The sequence below is a fragment of the Balearica regulorum genome, chromosome 7 (genome assembly GCF_011004875.1).
Source record: "Balearica regulorum gibbericeps isolate bBalReg1 chromosome 7, bBalReg1.pri, whole genome shotgun sequence".
Taxonomy (NCBI): Eukaryota; Metazoa; Chordata; class Aves; order Gruiformes; family Gruidae; genus Balearica; species Balearica regulorum.
This window is the reverse complement of record NC_046190.1, coordinates 35,458,269-35,477,073: the sequence shown is the minus strand read 5'-3', so window position 1 is coordinate 35,477,073 and position 18,805 is coordinate 35,458,269. Positions and strand designations below refer to the sequence as shown.

At 37.5% G+C, this 18,805-nt stretch overlaps 2 protein-coding genes across 10 annotated transcripts in view; one reads left to right on the top strand and one right to left on the bottom strand.

The window, feature by feature from the left end:
* The window catches only part of CTNNA3 (catenin alpha 3), a 512,461-nt gene that overhangs the window by 181,654 nt on the left and 312,002 nt on the right, over positions 1-18,805 (top strand). For 2 of the 8 annotated variants that reach the window (XM_075758850.1, XM_075758849.1), the window contains one exon: positions 9,247-9,321. The exons of the other annotated variants lie outside the window; for them this stretch is intronic. In XM_075758850.1, coding sequence (XP_075614965.1) covers positions 9,247-9,321 — 75 coding nt within the window. The remainder of the gene's footprint in view (positions 1-9,246; positions 9,322-18,805) is intronic. 8 annotated transcript variants of the gene reach the window in all.
* Positions 1-18,805, bottom strand: part of LRRTM3 (leucine rich repeat transmembrane neuronal 3) — an 89,243-nt gene that overhangs the window by 35,670 nt on the left and 34,768 nt on the right. The gene's annotated exons all lie outside the window — the stretch shown is intronic.

Here is an 18,805-nt window from a genome sequence, read left to right as displayed (position 1 = left end):
AAGGTGAAACAGTTGGTGAGGAGGACCCAGAGTCTGCACTGTGTGTATTTTCTTTCAGATCATATATGATCTTGTGGAGGGAGCACTCACAAGGAGTTGAAACATTCCTGAAGGACATCCTCTGATTTAGTTTCATGCAAAAGAAGTGCAATTTGTTTGCTTTGAGACCACTATACAATACCAGCCAAGATGTGGTAAGCTCCTGAAATGCTTGTCTAAACGCACTGAGACACATGTGCATTCAAATGGGTACAGCAGAAATTCCCCACCATTTAAACTGTGGATTTTGTCAGAAGTACTAAAATTCTTTTTATTCAACCAATATAGCAGTCCACAGCTAGAGTTAAATGGAGGTAGGGATGGCAGCCTTTCAATGGGCATAGGGTCAGCACAGAGAAAAGGTGATAGGAACTACAACTAATACAAAATAGCTATATTGCTGGTAAATGGATAAGCTTTGTGATTCCCGTGCCTCCCAGATTGTCATTGTTCCTTTTCAAATAGGAGTACCTTAAGTGTCTTAAGTATTTACAATGACATGTCTGCAAGCGACACCACCTTCTGTAAACAAGAGTGTTTAAAACTCACTGAATTTGGAAAAGTCATCAGTTCCCCTTTTTTCAGGCTTCAATATGATCCTAAAGTTCTCCGGAGAAGTGTTACAGCATTACAGGGTGTGATATTTGGCATCTGCATTGCCTCAGGAATATTTTAATGATTAAGGCTTGTCATTCATCTCCTAAAATCCCCAAGAATAAAAATACATTTTATACTAACATAATTTCTGAAACAACACAGTCAAGAAAGCAGCTGGGGCACATTTCACATTTATTAAGGAGTCTGGTAGATGAATAGACTAGTGCCGTAAAAATCTATTCTGACTCCTCTCTCATAATCAAGGATTCACTGTAGAAACCATAACCATGACCTTAAGCATTCTGTGTCCAAAAGGGAATGTATAACAAGTGTGTGTCAAAAGGTAGTGTCTCACTGAGGGACTATAACAAGATTGCTAGGCTCTCTAGTTAACTCTGCTCCTTTTACTAGTAATCTTTTTTCATGTTAGAAGGGGATCTTTTAGGGGCAGGAGAGAGGTCTATGTATCTACCTCTTGGTAGTTGTTTGATTAAACCTTGTGATGGCTTCCAAAATCTGAGGACAGATGCCTTAAAAATAGCTCAGTAAGCATTTATTGTATTTATCGAAACTGAATTTGGTACAGCATCTGTCAGAGGTTTGAGGTTTCCCATAATTCAGACCATATAACCAGAAATGTTGTTTTGTATGAATATGAGTTAGTCAAGCAAACCTAGGGAAGCATGTTAGCCTACAATCCAATGTGATTAATCCAATTGCAAGGTACTATCAAACTTAACCTGGGGAAGAAGATACTTTATCTAAGGGCAAACACTTGTGGAATGTCACTTTGCTGAATCCAGCTTTTGATTCCCATGCAAAGGGCTCTAGAACTACTTCCAAGCAACTTGGGAACCTACACCGATAATTTTTAGAGAGGTGACTTCAAAATAGCACTGTGTTGGAGTGAATTAGGTATTTCTGTGATATCCTCCTCGTTCATTTCCTAATATTCCTTCATTCCTTGTACGTTCAAATGTGTAGAAGTTGCTAACAGAAGACAGTGTGCATTCTTGTCACAAATGCCCAGGTCTCTGTGCAATCCCATCAAGGCTGTGTTGATACAGAGCAACAAGATACAAGTCTCAGGAAGGGTTCCATACAACACGATGGTTTGGGATAAATAGAACATAAATCTGGAGGTTTCTTTTTGCTGCTTAAGTTCATCATTGAAACCCAGCTTTCTTCCCTTCTCTTTTCTTGTACTAATTTTGCTCTAGAACTTCATTTTCCTGATGTTAGAAATTCTTTAATTTCTGATTACAATGTTATATAGTTAATATAAACATGTTTCACTGCTTTTCAGTTTAAATTAATCATCTTTTTCTCTGGGGTTTATTTACTGATATGTACCTAATTTTCACCTTTGTCCTTAATTTTTGTATACTAAAAAATCTAAGCTGTTAATTTCCTTTCATCCATCCTAGTGATTGTCATACAGGTGGTTCTCTGCATCAGAGATTCACTTTGAATCTATTTCTCAAATACAGCCAAACAGAATTATGTGTTATCCAAGAGAAACTCTTACTTGTACCTTTTATAATAATGTTAACACCTAATGATTCAGTGACGTGTTTAGGATCAGCTTTACCTTTTCCACAGCCATATTGCATTACTCCTTCATAAGGTTGGAATTGATTAATACATTAAAATCTTTTTTCCTGCAGTTATTCCTGGTGGATAAGCCCATTGTTTACAGAAAAAAAGAATTCATTTCTTAATGCATGACTTTAAAATTGATGGGAAATAGCACAATCTTCCTACTACTGCAGTCTTCTCTGACATCTCTCTTTTTTCAATTAAAACTCCAATCCCCCTCTATTGATGATTCTTCATAAATTCGTGTACCAGCAAATTTTATTAGCATAATTTTAATTTTTTGTGCTAAGATCATTAATGACAATACCGAGATAACCTGCTTACAATCTCTCACCAGCCCTTTACTTTTTCTTCTAACACTGAATTTTTGCTTCTCTTTTAACTAGCTCCTTAACCATTGCAGAATTCTCATTGCTAGTCTTCATCTCATCATCAAAACTAATAGTTTTTCCAGGCAATATATCAGATGTTTTATCGAAGTCCAAATGGGACCTGTGGCACAGAGAAGTAGTAACTTTGACGGGAAGATGTTTCAGGCCCATAATGTGGAATTGGTGAGAAAAAGCCTTAGATAAGAATAAAAGATGTTAATTCTGGAACATGTCAAGGCAAAGGTGTCATTAGAGTCACTTGCTTGTTAGACTCAGGTAACGTTTTAGATGAAATCATAGATGCATATGTTATGTGTTTGGGGTGAGGGGAGTAATACAGTCCCTTGAGATGTTAATCAGCAAACTTCAGTGGCTTGATCAAGAGGCTGACACGCAGCGAAAGTACTTTTCGCACAAAATTGATTTCTGTTTTCTTTGATTCAGGAGCCAGCATTGCATCTTTAGACTAGCTGATACAGTTTGGTTATGACTACTCGTTTTGCAGTTGGTACTTGGTAAATACTTTAACTGATATCTCATGTTGTAGGAAATTGGACTGAAACTAAACTGTTTGTCCTGGAGTGACAGAATTTAGGAATCAGAATCTGCTTCCTTTCTTGAAAAATGCAACAAATTCATTGCTAATGACTGATTTACTTATTTCTCTTGGTTTTGATGTATTGTTTAAGCAGGTCTAAATGCTATAACCACAGTGTGAAAATGTTGAGTCTTATTCTCCACGTTTATAATCTATTTAAGTAATTAGAAGTAGGTGGATTATCAGTCAGTTAAGGGAAGCACAAGATCATGGTCACATCAAAATGTGTATATAGGCATCCTGACAAAGATAAATGTCAGGGGATAATCTGGGAGAAGCAAGCTGTCAGAAGGCTGTTTGAATTTATGAAACTGTGTCTCTTAGAAAGCTCATCAAATCCAACTGCATAAGAACCTGTTTTACATCCCAAGGGTGAGATTCTTATTGTTAGAGGCCATGTATAAGCAATCTAATGTCAGGGACCTGCTTTGAAAAAGTTTTGTGTCATTATTTTTTTGATTACTCTCCCCCCCACACCTTCCCCTAAGAAGTGTAACTGCATTAGTTCAAAAGGCTTCTCCACCCCAGCAAATGTCACAGCTGTCAGGGGCTCCCTTAGCTTCCAGAGCTCCTTTGCAGTTTTAAGAGCTACTCTTGCTTGCAGTGAATCATAAATAGCACCTAAAAATATACTTCCAGCTGGAAGCCTTCATGCAGTCCCCCTTCTCACTCTTTTAAAATCACCCCGGTGGGCCCCGTTGTGCCAGTTTCATCAGAGTCTAACAACTTAACGGGCATGAGTTTTGTTCACTAATCTGGAGGTGGTCTCTGCAGAGCAAGGGAGAGTAGCAGTAAGGAATCATTTTCAGCAGGCATCTCCTGAGACAACAAAACTAGTGGACATTTGCTAAACATGAATGCACAGAATCTTAACCAAAAGAATTAAGGTCAGTTTTGTTTGGAGTGCTGCTGTTAAGTCACCTTTTTGAGGAAGTAATCCTTTTTAAACACAGAAACCTTTTGAGAACTCTTACAAAGGAACTTTGTGTTTATATTTGTATGCATGTAGAATACAGGAGGCTGGATTTATTTGAGAGATATGACTAAAATATGGAATTAGCATGCTGTTTTGTGGCTTTTCCCATTTATTTTGGAAGTTGGTATTATAAACTAAAAATCAGATAGTAATTTTACAATGAGTCAGCATCCATAACTTTCAGATTTGGACTAGATGAGCATTTACATGTTTAGATGTTAATGTCTGAATTTGGGATACTCCCTTGCTTGTCCCACCTTCATGATCTATCTGATCTAACAGTCTAAACATCAGGCTACTGGGCTGTTTTTATCCAACTATTAACACAGCATCAAGAAATGATGCAACTTTTTATTCCTGAAGTTGGCTCAGTCTGGTAGCTCATTGCAGTCCTCACTCAGATTACACCAAGTCAGCATGAACTATACCTTCTTTTTGTCTTCTGCTCCTCCTGTTCCTTATAAACTTGGTAAGAAACTTCCATATTGGAAGTTTGAGCTTATTTTTTAATATTCATTATAAAAATGAGTGGAAGAAGCTGTAGATTTGATTACATTGATTAAATAGAGACAATGCACTTCAGTTGTGAATCGTATAGTAAGAATCTGAAAGAAAATTAGAAATATTGTAATTTATCCTATTAAGAAGTTCACACTTAGTGGGAACATGAGCAAGCTGTATAACATTTTGACATATCAAAACTATCCTTCCTGTATAAAATTCCTAACCATTGAAACATTAGAAAGAAATGTGACATAAAGCTGAGCTTTAACACATAGTCACGTCCTAAAGGCATCCTATTGTTGCTGGCTTTAGCCGTTCCCTTGTTCCTCTGGTTTAGCCATTCCCTTGTTCCTCTGGTTTCTCTGTCTCCTGCAAAAAGCATGACTTTAACAGTTGGAGGAGAAGGCAGCATACTAAGAGTGCATGGAGGGGATTAGTAAAGTTAATTTTCAAATACTCCAGATGAGTTTTTTGGCTGTCAGCTACTTCCATTAGGCAGAAATCTGATGAGTTCCAATTTATGCCTCCACAAAAGTGCTGAACTATGTCTACTGATACGTTATTGAATCTGTAGGGCCAAATTTTCTGCCAGTGTAAAAATTCCACTGATGATACTTACAGCATCCAAAGATTTGGCCTGTTATTGGTTAGTTCCTTAGGATTTAATTTCTTGTATTGGCACTATAAATTATTTGGGAGATTGAGACACCCAATTACAGCTTTTTATTGAAAGAAAATACTGTAAGATACCTACTTAATCTCAGAATTATCATAAACTAGTGATTTCTACTGACAGAGATGCCTGTATTGGGTAAGATGACAGAGAAGTAACTAGTCAAATCCAGTCAGTAATCTGAAATAGGTAGTACTCGCCAAGGCTTTCAATGTCTTTTAATGCTGTTATCAGACATGAAGAATAAAGACCAATGGTAGCATAAAGTACTAATGGACTGTTGCCCTAATTAAGACAGCTTCCTAAAGATCTGAAGTAGAGCAGTGTTAAAAATTGTGGCATGGTCGATAAAATTTATTACTTTGAAAATGTTACTGATTCTGCATACAGGCTTGAAAGTAATGCGTTTTACGCAGTATTTCCTTTAGGCAGCAAAGACTCTTGTCCTGAATTTCCAGCACTTGTGCCTCACATTTTCAGCTCGATTGCACTGGTGTTAGTCTTGAATACTTCTGTTGCATTCAGTGGAGAAACACTATGCTTGTTTTGCAGCAGTTGAGAAAAGAATAAGGCTAAATGCTGGTAACTGTTTTTGGAAGAAACAAAAGGCGTTATGGAACTTGTGTTTTATTTTATGATCACTGTTAATTTTAGAGTTTGCTGCAATGACTTGCTTGGCACTGGTCATAAATTGTTTACTATGGAGCTGGATTATAGAATTATCTGGTTGATATAGACAACGACACCTTTTCATCTGTCTCTTTTGCTAAATTCGTAAGTCTAACACCTTTTAAAACTGTCATGATCAGCAAGGCAGTGGTTGCTTTTACTGCAAACAAGGCACAGCTTGGGAGGTAAGACCAGTGGATTCCTCCCTTCAGTGAGTCTGCTAGTGTAAAGAAAGTTTCAGCTAATGAAAAATGCTCATGTTCAGGGGCTATTTGCAAGGGAGAAAAATCAGTATTGCCAGGTTGTACTTTCTTGCCTAAGTGGAAAGGGAGGATTTAATCAGAGTTAATGCTCCTGTATAGGGCACTTGTCCATCCTCCTGCTGGCCCTATTATTTAATGAACATAAAGGCAGCTAGCAAAAGTCTGGCAACAGTATAGGTTCTGAAATCATATTTCTGTAATTTTTTTTCCATCTTAGCTTTTCTTGATCAACAGCAGTCTTAAGAAACGTCATGAATAGTAATAACTTTCTTACTTTTTAATTCGTGAAGAGTGAAACACTTAATATCCACTGGAGGAGCAGTCTTGGAAAAGGCACACCACATCAGAGGTTAGGACTCACGAGTATTCACAGACCTCTACGGAAATGCATGAACAAGACCCTCCTGACCTTGTTCCTTAGTATCAATACTTCAGTCTCATAAAGACTGTGTTTTGTGTCCACATTTACTATGCACCAAAGCTGTGCTTCTATTAGCAATGTGCTTCTAGTACTGAGTATTTCAAACTCACACTTTAAAGGCGGAATTATTGCAAATCAGCTGGTTTTGCGTTTAATGGTTGTCCTGGTTTTGGCTGGGGTAGAGTTAATTTTTCTTTCTAGTAGCCAGTCTGGTGCTGTGTTTTGGATTTAGGATGAGAATAATGTTGGTAACACACTGATTTTTAGTTGTTGCTGGGTAGTTGTAATGCTTTGCATTAAGTCAAGGGCTTTTCAGCTTCTCACACCCTGCCAGGTGCACGAGAAGCTGGGAGAGCACCGCCGGGACAGCTGACCCAGGCTGGCCAAAGGGATGTTCCGTGCCATGGAACGTCATGCTTTGGATATAACTGAGGAAGTGAGCCAGGAGGCAGGATTGCTGCTCGGAACCAGACTGGGCATCAGGTTGTTTTATTTTCCTTTCACATGCGGTACCCAACTGCATTTGCGCATCACCTATATTATTGTTATTACAGTTATTATTGTTGTTATTATTCTCTCCCTTTGTTATCCTATTAAACTGTCTTTATCTTGGCCCACGATTTATTTTTTTTTTTCCATTTCTTCCCCATCCCCTTGGAGGGAGAGGGAGTGAGTGAGCAGCTGTGTGGTGCTCAGTTGCTGATTGGGATTAAACCACGACAGTAGTTGACAGGATATAGTATGCTATGCCCATATAATCCTGAAACTTTAGCTATAAGTCTTGGCTAATCAAAGAAAGAGGAAGTTCAGATGACTCTATATTAGTTACATTATCCTGAACAGTTAAACAACTTATTTACGTGAACTGACATGTTTCCTTAACACTATTGCCTGGGTTTACAAAGGATCAGTAAACTGTGGCGGGATTTCTGAGTTGTGTCAGTCCAGTGCAGAGGGTATGAGGTACAGGAAACACGGCTTCTGCCAATGGCCTGGTCACCTTTGGGACTTCCCTTTCTGAAACTCAGTTCCTTCATGTCTCAATTATAGATTTGAATGCTGACCTTTGGACAGTGCTTTTCAATTTACTGGTGAACTAGGTGTTGGTTTTCGTCATTACCTATTCATGCCTAACCACATCTTTATAAAACTGTTTTGGAGATAAGTAGTTACTGCAAATTTTGGGCTGACGTATGATGAAATGAGAAATCATGCGCTGAAGTATCGGATCCAAGAGTTGATGTGTACGGTGCAACAGGAAGGGCCGTGAACGAAATGGGAATGTTCTTGTGAAAGCAGCACTGCAGAAATGCAGGCCGTGCTGTGGTGGTTGTCCTGCTCCAATAGAGGAAAGAGGCAACTGGCACCAGAACACATGGAAGTTAGAAAAAAAAAATACTGCAAGTGGAAGTACAAGTATCTCTGATGTGGTGTAGAACAGTGATGCTTTGAATCGCACTATCAATGACCTAGGTTAATGCCTTGAGTGTCTGAGTATGCTGTTTATTTTGCAACACAGAGAACACACTGACATGTCAAGTTATTGAGAACTCCAGCATCAAAGTTATGTTATTTTTCGTATGAAAAATGGAAAAGTCTCTCTTATAGCAAAGCAAGCATTAGCTGCATGGGAAATGCCTGACAACTCAGCACTCCCTGTAAAGGGTTTTGAGGGCTTGCATTGGATACACTTGTGAAAATAAAAGGTGAATAGGTACTTTACAGTTCCTTCAACAATGTTTTGCCTTTTTCTTTCCTGATAGAAATTAAATTTATGCTCGTCTGTGATAGCTTGAGAATGAAGTGGTTCTTCACCTTCTTTGCAGTCTTTTTATGCTGAGTTGTCTATTCGCTTAAAATATATTTGGTTTTTATCACCCATGGAAACAAGCATAACTGAAGAAAAAAGCTTGCTAGGAATAGCTTGCACCTCTCTTTATACAGTGTTAAATAAGATGAATGGAAAGGTTTTCTTAACCTCATGCTCTTCAGAAGCATTTAGAGCCTTTAACTTCTACTGGCAGGATTCCACGTCTTCTACTTTCTTACATTACTTTTCTCATGTGACCCCTAAAATTATCAAGTCAAAATCAATGTTAAATTGAGGAATTGTATCTACTGAAGACAGAACTCCATATATCTTTTGTGCACAATGAAAATATGTGGAAATTGCTTTCTCTGACCTTAGGCCATTTTTCATTTTTAGAGATCATGTGAAAGAACTTAATCCAAATGAGATTTTCAGCTTCAGTTTTTCCAGAGTATTCTTCCCAACATCAATCATGATGTGTAAAGCAGAAAAACTGGTCTAGAACGCTTTTTAATGAGCTATGCATGGCAGTATTAATTTTCCTTTGGAAACAGGAAATGTGAAGTGATCTTAAGAACAAATTATAAAATTCATAGTATGAACTGCCTTACTTAGGATTTTCATTACGCTAGTGCTGAGAAAACACCAGTTCAGTACATGTCTTGTTATCCTAAATGTAGCAGAGAAAAGAATTTTCAGGGGTGCCTTTTGCTTTGTTTGTTACAGGAAGCACTGACAATTTTTCAAAAGTGGGAAATGTTCAAAAGTCATCAACTGGACTGTCCAAAATCACAATATGAGGTTTGGGAAAAGGAGATTAGGAATTAATGCATTTAAAAGTTATTGTTTTTATTTTTCACCTCCATTTTGGAATCCTTACTGTTGACTTATATTTTCAGTCTCTTTCTCACAGCCAAGACAGCAAGACTTGATAGATTTTTTTATTTAGTAACATATAATGCACTTTTCTCACTGTTGTGTGCTGGGAAAATACACACACAGCAAAATTTCAAGAGGTGGGAGACTCAGTTATATTTTTACAAAGATAACAGATACTGCTGGAACATTTACAGTACTCATGCTTAGGATGAGTGCAGTTTGGATACTACTTAGTTACGAAAACGAAGTATATTGTGTTGGGTTTGGGCGTCACTCCTAGGATGTAGACAAGCTGGAGAAATAGGAATAATAAGAGGCTTAGAAAATAATACCTATTGGGAAAGATTGAAAGCTGGGCTTGCTAAGTCTAGAAACTAGAAGATGACAAGTGATGAGCAGGTTGTCAATACATAAAATACCGTTGAACTTGCTGAAGTTCTTGCCTTCAGAAGAATATATGTTCTAGCACTTTAAATTTAACCCTTGAAGTCAAAGTGCCACACTTCAAGGCTAAAACTAAGATAGAGGCACTTTGCAGCCTTATGCAGGTGAGATGGGAAAAACTTACAGATTTGATTGTTTCCATTTTAGTACTCTGTTTCTGAGATACATGAGACCACATTTGAGGTTGTGAATGATAAATATTTTTCACTACAGCTGCTTGGTCTTTGGGTGAACCCTTAATTGCCTCACGTTGAATTCCAGAATATCGATTGAGAGTGACCGGATGGGTGTCTTAACTTTCTTCAGTGCTTATGCACATAAGAAATGTGTGAGTGACACATAGAATGTCACTCAATATTACTTGATTTACACAAGATCAAACCCAAACAGCTCATGTCCTTATACTATGGATGTCATAGAATTAACAGAGTGAAGTTGCTTCCTGCAAAGGCTAACCGATGCAGACCATCACAAGATGAAGCTATAAAGAAAGAAATTTCAATGGAGATTCATTTTCAAATACCTTATGTGGTGCTTTAGTTATTTCTTAGAATTTAAATAACCTACCTTCATCCTGTGTTAAGCAGCAGAGCTCCACTAATATCAAGAAAACTATCTTAATTTAAACTTGCTGAGGATATGGCTGTGAATGGTTTGAAAGAGCCAGAAATAGTTCTTATTCTAAATTTGCTTTTGATTAAAATCTCTTTTGTCAGTGCAGTTCCTTATCTGATGTGTCGGGGTACCTTGAACATAAGTTGAATTTCTTGGCCTTTTTTTTTTTTTTTTTTTTATTTTCACAAGGGCAGACACTGGTAATGATGTGTCTGTGTGTGAAGTAATGGGGAGATGTATGCAGCATAATGTAACAAGGCTGAATTTAGGTCTGGATCCAGCTTCACTGATGGTGGTATTATACATCAGCACAGCTACTCTCTGACATGACCTGAAATACATCTTTTGGGATGGGATTACTGAAATACAGCCAACGTCTCTTCCATCATTGGGAAGTTTGCCCTACCTGCTTTATGTACCAGTTACAGGTGGCCTTCAGTAACAATTCCCCTCTTACAAACAACTCCGTAATAAGTTTCTGACGATATATGCTAGACTCAGTACAGTCCCCCTGAGTAAAGAACTATAATACTTTGGAGTGACTCATGCACAGTAATTTAGAGGGTGGCTGCCTACAATTTCCAGGTGCCATCAATCTCCTTGGTAAGATAATTTCCTGTCTTCATATATATGAAGGAGGAAGGGGTACACAATGAATTTCTGATGATGGGGATGCTACTTAGCCTTCATATAGTGTTCTTTGCCTTCAAGCCAGTATACAAGCATGACTTAATGTTCATCATATCCTTCAAAGTTGTTAAGTATTAATATTCTCATTTTATAGAGAGGAAAATTGAAGGAAAGAAGTTAGATAACTTTCCCAAGACTTTGGAAGGAGTCACGGGAGTAATTTTCAGTCCTCTACCTAGACTGTGTATCCCTTCTTTTTCTCAGATGCTTCTGTATTTATCCCACTGTTCCTAGTGTAAAGGACTGTACCAGTATTGGACACTGTGCGGCGTCAGAGGGTATGCTGACAATTAGAATAAGTAAATAATTGCTCTTGGACATTTTTTTAGAAATTTGAAAACTTTGGAAAACTTTGGAAAAATTTTCCCAAATAGTATTTAACACAAGCACAGGAAACTTAAATTGGGTGGTTAGCTCACTGGGAGACATAAAAAGTCTTCCAAAACTCTTCAGCCACAAGAATGAAGCAATATAACTGCTTGGTTGAAATCCTACTCAATTCAATGTTGTTGGGGGTTTTTTTATCTTCAGTGAGCTTACATGGAAATCTTGGAGGTAGCACTTCGAGAATATATATATATTATTTTTGTCTGTGTCTGCCATTGCTTTTAACTTTTCTGTAGCCTGAAACCAAAACACAAGTGAATGCTGCAGATGCACAGGGTTTCTTTTGAAGCAATGGGAAGTCTGCCAGGGAGGCGAAAGTGGAAAATATTGATATTTGCTTACAAAACCCTGGTGTCTATCAGACACATGTTTTATTAATATAACTCAAAAAAGGTCAAAAAATAAGAGAAAACTTATTTACTCCATTCTCTTAAGCAGAATATTGGCACAGTTGAATAGAAGTGCCAGATCTAACCAAAGGATCCTGTTATTTAATATGTACAGATGTAAAAGCTGTATTTTATACTGTGTTCTATATGATGATCATTGTGGTACAGAAATGTATGTAGTATTGAAGGGACCATTCAGGAATGTACAAAAAGTAAAAGATTCTGTTTTCTGATGTGTAGATAACAGCAATTATATGTTCTTTGGCAAGACCTACGTTTTCCTACTTGATTTGACTCCTGTCTAGAACTTTTATACCTTTGAGTCCATTCACTTGCCAAGCCAAATGGACATACAGTTGAAGGGTTTGATTTCTTATACACCTGATGAAAAAATTACATGCTTTTAGTTTGCTAAATTTTGTATTTAATGTATTTTACTTGTATGAATTCAGTGGCTGTGAAAGACAGAATGGGTATCTAGTCAGCTATCAGCTCCTTTCCTAAGCTAGCCCTATTAATGGGTTTTGAGTCCCAAGTTTCAAACTTTATTTCACAAACCTGGATTCCTAAAATGAAGAGAGATTGATCTATGCTGAATTAATTAAACTAGCTTTGGTAAGGTGAATATTTATTTAAAATGTTTTGTACACTGACATTACTTTGTAATGCCCTCAGTATAGTGGCTGTTAATGCAAAAGTTCTGTGTGTGATTCATGAGATGATAGGAAGCCAAGGCATTTAGGTTGTGTGCAGTGTGCTAGCACAGACGGAGAGAAGGGCTGTAAAGCAAATATACAACCTTGACTGTCAACAACTGAGAGAAGAAGCAAAAAAACCCAAAACCGTAGGCAGGAAAGAGAATAGAAAACAAATAAAAAAAGACTTTTTGATTCAAACCTGAAAGGTTTATATATTTTTATATTTTATATGAAAAATTTATATAAAAAGTTTATATTATAATAAAATAATATAAACTTTTTTTATAAAAAGTTTATATTTTTAGAACTAAATTTGTGACTTCTGATGGAGGTTTCACGTTTAGAAAAATAAGCATTTAGCTAAACAAATGGTGTGCTTGTGGTGCTAGACATATTTGTGCATCCATTTCTAGAATTTAAAAGTAATAACCTTGCTTAACACTTTCTTCTCTCATGTTAATGCTAGTGTGGTGAGCATAGACTCCAAATCCCTGAATGTTTATTCTTTCCCTCTGTTCTTTTGGTGATTAGGAGTATTTGAGTCCTCCTGTCTTTGTGCAAGTTTTTTGTTGTTGTTTTGGAAGATTATTTGTTTTGTGCTTTAGGAATGGATCTAGTAACTTCTACGTCATTGTCACATCATGGTGGAAGGTTGGTCGTTTTGGAGTTCAGTGTCAATTTTTTTATTCTGATAAAACAAGATAATGATGATTTGGGTTTGAAAAGTAGCTTTTTGTACTAATGCAAAAGCTAATGTTAAATTTTTAGTCAGCATATTTTTAAAAAAGTTTTTCATTGATTAATACCTTTGATGCAAAAAGAAGTCCTTTGTAATGATAACATTTTTGTAAAATTTTAAAAGATTGAAAAATATTTTAAAATTTTTCAGTCTCTCAGCCAACTTTTATTCCATTTCTGAAATTTTCAGAGATTTAAAAATTAGTGAAAATATTTGCATAGCTCAATTTTTGTAGCAATTTATTTTCATTTAATTTCTAAGTGTTTTAGTGGCAAGCATTGTAAAAATTCAAACTTTTAAGCTTCATGTTTGTTTGACTCTCCTATAGAACTGACATTTCTAATGACACAAATTGTTGTGCTGTCTTCTATCTTTCCAAAATAAAAATCACCTGTGTCTTAAAAAATGACAGAGGCTCAACCGGACCAGAAGAGGCTAGCTGGTTAAAGCCTGTCAGGAAAGGAGACAGATGGACACACACCAATATGGAACCACATCTCCTCACCCTGACGTATCTAGAGCAAAATTTTCACTGGCTTAATTGTTTCTTCCTCCACTTTATGGAAAGACACTGTAGTTATTTTTGCTGGACTGTACTTTAGATGGACCATCCGTTCTCAGATCTGTATACACCAAAAAGTTTAAAACTCAAAACCGGGCACGATTTGTTTAGCTTGAGAAGTAAATGAGTGCACATTCACTTTTCATTTTACAGTCCCAAATCTGTGTGTGAGCTCTGTTGAATGAAAACAGTATGTAATTTTTTGCTTCAGAAAATGACTGTTTTTTATCATTACGAGTGCATTTCACCAACAAGTGATTTGCAAGGTGAATATATTTATTAACATTCTCTGTGCTTTTTAAATGCGATTGGTACAGTCCAGCAAACTGAAGCATAACATGCCAAAGTGAGGTCCAGAATGCTTCAACTCTTACCCATCTGAGTGCTCCTTTGTTCAGTACCAGTGAAAACACTTTCCTACCTTTCTTTAGAGTGATGGGCATCCTTTCAAGACAATAAACAGCCATTCTTTTTGCAAACTTAGCAACTACTACTGAAATATGTGTGTAAAACAGCATAGCCCAGATGTTCAGTGTTGATGGAAGCTTTTATTGCCTTGGAGGGAAAAGTTACATCTTTTCAATTCTGTTGCATCTAATGAGCTGCATAGTCCACTGCATCTTTCCTTCAATGGGAATATTAATATTATATTCTGCTCCAAATATTCACAGAATTTGTAAGAACTGTATATTTTTAAGGGCTCTGCTGTCTACTAAATTAGGCCAAAATAGGCTAGTTGGCTAAAAACTAACAAGAAAGGAGACAAATTGGCACTTACACACATATGAACATGGAAACCCATGATGATTTCCTAAAGAAATCAGGCTTAAGCGATAGGCTAAAAGTAGCAGAAACCTTCACACCCCAAACACAGCTCTGCCCCTCTAAGCATTCTCCCTTTCTCCCCTCCTTTTTGAGAGCATTACGGGAGATGTGATAAGTAAAGACAAGTTTCATATAGCTGTTTACTAAAGCTCTTGAGGAAAGTCTAGCAAAATATGCTTTCATAAATAAAACAGAGTTAATTAAGAACCACTTGAAAAGCTAGCACAGGGGAAAGTTGGCAGAAAATTACCATGTAATGTGTATGTGGTTAACAGAAGTATAATTCTAGCTGAAATGAGGGAGATACCTTACTGGTAGCTGGATTCATCCATTCTTTCTCATGTTGGGTAGTATCTTATTAAACAAATGATACCAATAAACTTGATTGAACTGCTTGGCCATAATAATGGCAGCAGAATAAGGCCTTCCCTAAGTAACTTGCAGCTAAAAATGTGATAAATGTCTGATAAAGTTACTGGGAAGGGTACTGTGTAATTTTAAGACAAGACAATTTTAATGCAAGTGTTTATTTTCAAGTCAAGCAATGAGTTATATAAGAAATACCAAGGCAATAGTGGTTACCTGTAATATAGTAGGGAAATTTAGTACATTTCCTAAATCAGGTTTTATGTGACATAGTTAGAAAAGGAAAGCAAACGTGGTCCTTGAGAACAGGTTGTCTTGAAAGAAAAAGATGCATAGTCTGTACCAATGGACATTTTTAGACAAAGGTGGCAACTATTAATGGTATTACCATCTGCTGTGTGATTGCCTCTGAGTAGGCACGTTGGTTTGAATCCATTTCCTGATGGTCACATGACAGAGCAGCATAACTCTTACGAAGTGTTTGAGAACTGGTCTCATTTGTCTGAATGTGGCACAGTGGAAAGTGATGCTATTCAGCGTCTGGACAAATATGCCAGTCACAAGAATGAGGTAGTTTTGATATATTTTAAAATTGTGTTAGGGGAAAAAAAAAGAACACCTTTGGGGCTTTAGAGAAGCTTTCTTTTGGGCTTTCAGTGGTTGAAGGTACTAGGACATGTCAAACCTAGAGGACAGGTTCTTGGGAGATTGTGCCTTTTAATATCTTCTGGCCTCGTGGTTGGTTTCTGCATACACTTCATGCGCATGGAACACAGCTGACTGATACTGCCTAGTTTTATTAGCACTAAATTGTGGCATGTAAAATCTGTACCATCATTTTTTAGTTCAGATCTGCTCACAAATTGGCTAATACTGAAAGCTGTAGAGGGACTGTTTACAAGGGCATGTAGTGATAGGATGAGGGGTAACGGCCTTAAGCTGAAGGAGGGTAGATTTAGATTAGATATTGGGAAGAAATTCTTCACTGTGAGAGTGGTGAGGCACTGGCACAGGTTGCCTGGAGAAGCTGTGGCTGCCCCATCCCTGGAAGTGCTCAAGGCCAGGTTGGATGGGGCTTTGGGCAACCTGGTCTAGTGGAGGGTGTCCCTGCCCATGGCAGGGGGGGTTGGTGCCTTCCAACGCAGGCCGTTCTGTGATTCTATAAATATTGTCTCATTGCTGCAAGACAGATTCTGTAATGACTCCTATCTATCTATCTCACCTGTTGTGAAAAGACCACAAGACCACACTTTTGGAAACAAAACTGCAGATTCTTTGTCTCTTGTAGAAAATCTTGGGCTTACTATGTTGTATTATCGCCTAATTTGTTAGTCCCCTTTGGCATACTGGCACATGCTTATTTCATCCAGTTGTGCTAACAAAAATCAGTTGTGATGAGGATGGCTTCACCTTCAAATGAGTAGAAGTTACTTTTTCTCACCTTACATCCTAGCAGGCTTAAAAGTAGAAGAGAGGGGTTAGAAAGTTTGTAGACATATTTCTTAGGAGAATTGCTTGCTGTCCAGTATTGGGACTTCCCAAAGTTTGGGATGTTGATCAAGTCCAGCATTTTGATTCAAGAGCATCTCTGACTTGTATTTAGCTTTGCTGCTGCTGTTGCTTTTTTCTGAAATGTTTTATTTAGGCATAGCATCAGACAAGCTTAGCTGCCTTACTGACTTTTGTTCTTGGTAGGTGGTGTACTGTCAAATGACAGCTTCTCCTGTAGCATTTGGCAGAGCCTCAGTAGCAGCTGAGCTGGGATTAGCCAAGCTAATTAGCTACCCTTTTCTTCTGGTTTAGGTACAGGAGAGAGACCTATAGGACGGATGCAAGCCAGTTTTCTACTGAAATGCGTTTTCTCCTGTATTACATAAAGCAGAGTTTGGTTATAGCAAGACCTGTGGCTGATGGCTTGTGAAGTGAGAATTTTAGGTAAGGATCAAAAAGAGGAACTATTCAAACATTGAAAAATAAGACAGTTGTAGCAGTTCTAGCTGCAGTATATGGAAGTGGAGAGCTGGAGTTTTCTCTTGATACAGGAAAAAAAATAACTAGCCCTATTTGCCTAATTGTCCAAGCAAAGGACAGCTATTAGGCGTTGCAGCATTTACATACATGCATGACAACAAAAACTATTCTTCTCAGAGGATTTCTAAGACTTCTGGGCTGTGGGAGAGTGGCATGGAACACTATGTAAGACCTAAGAACCATCATGCTCCTTTGTATGAGATGGGCTGTCCCGTCAGTGTGCTGCTGAGCCATCCATTTAATTCAGACAAATGCTGTCTATTCACATTTCATTTAATGAAGTATACTTGTTTTGAAAAAGCCATCTGTATTTTCTTTCACGGTTTTGGTATTTCTAATCATATTTTATATTCTGCATTTTTTTCAGCTCTGAAGTGTTGGCAAGTTTCATGATTTCACCAGGACCCCTAGGTGGCATTTCGAATCAGCTGTTAAGAGAGAAGTATACAGCACAAGTGAGGAAAACTAAACTGATATAATCTGCTGCCTTTACACAATCTGCTTACTGAATTAATTTCACTGACTGGCAGCAGGTGAAAGGAAGGTGTGAACATCAGAAAGATTTAGTCGTATGGCATGCCCTAACTTTATTTTTAAATATAATGGTCAGATTTAAAATCTGCTCATTACGTCTGGAGCCTGTGCTGTATACTGGGGAGATAGGAGATGAGTCTGATTCCATTTGCTATAGAGATTTGGGGGAGGACATGGAAAAAAGGTAGGATTATTATAAGTTTTAGTCCTTTCACGTAAAGTTTTAGTCACACCTCAGAACTCCCTGATGTGTTAACCAGTTTTTTATGTTTGGCTTCCCCCTGCCCTGCCCCGAACTGTTTTTAACATCTCAGCTATCAAACTGGACTCCACAACTAAGAGCCATACACACCACTTGTCCCAAATATTATCTTTTTGTATCTGCCAGAAGCTAAATACCTTCCAGCCATATGTATTTACACATGATAAAAGGTCATAGTAATCTCTGAACAACTTTGCGTGCTTAAAACACTTGCTACTGTGTTCACTTGTATTGCTGCCAAATTCCACGCCACATTAGCAGCCTCCTAACTGAGCTGCCTTGAAATATGCTACTGAATATTGCCATTTCTAGAGAGAAGGATGTGCCTTGAAAAATTAAGTTTATACCTAGTTTCAGGGAGATGCAAGGAAGTAACAATTTATGTTATGTTCTTCATCTTGCAGTTAGTGCTTAGACTTGATTTATCCTCAAAGGTGGAATGAGCTTGGCCTGTAATAATTAGCTTTAGGTACATTTAAAATGAGTTGATGACATCATATCTGGCTCCTTCTGCTTTTCCTATATTTCTCAGGCATCTTTATTAGTCATTGTGCTGAATATGTAATTTGTAGTTTATTGGTGCAGTTTTTATACTTAGCGGTTTAGAGTCTCTCTCTACTGGAATAGATGCTGATTTTACTCTTTGATCCAGGGGAGAGAAACTTGTATGACATCTTGTCATTATTTGGTCCTGGAACTTCATCATTCACCTCTTGCTAGCCTCTAGACAATTGCCCATCTTCCTTCGTATCATTTATACATCTAGCTGTTTGTCTTTTGTCATGTGCAAATCTGGTTTTTTTCAAAGCCTAGTTTTCTACTTCCACTGACAAATTTTTAATCCATTACATTGCTTTAACCTAA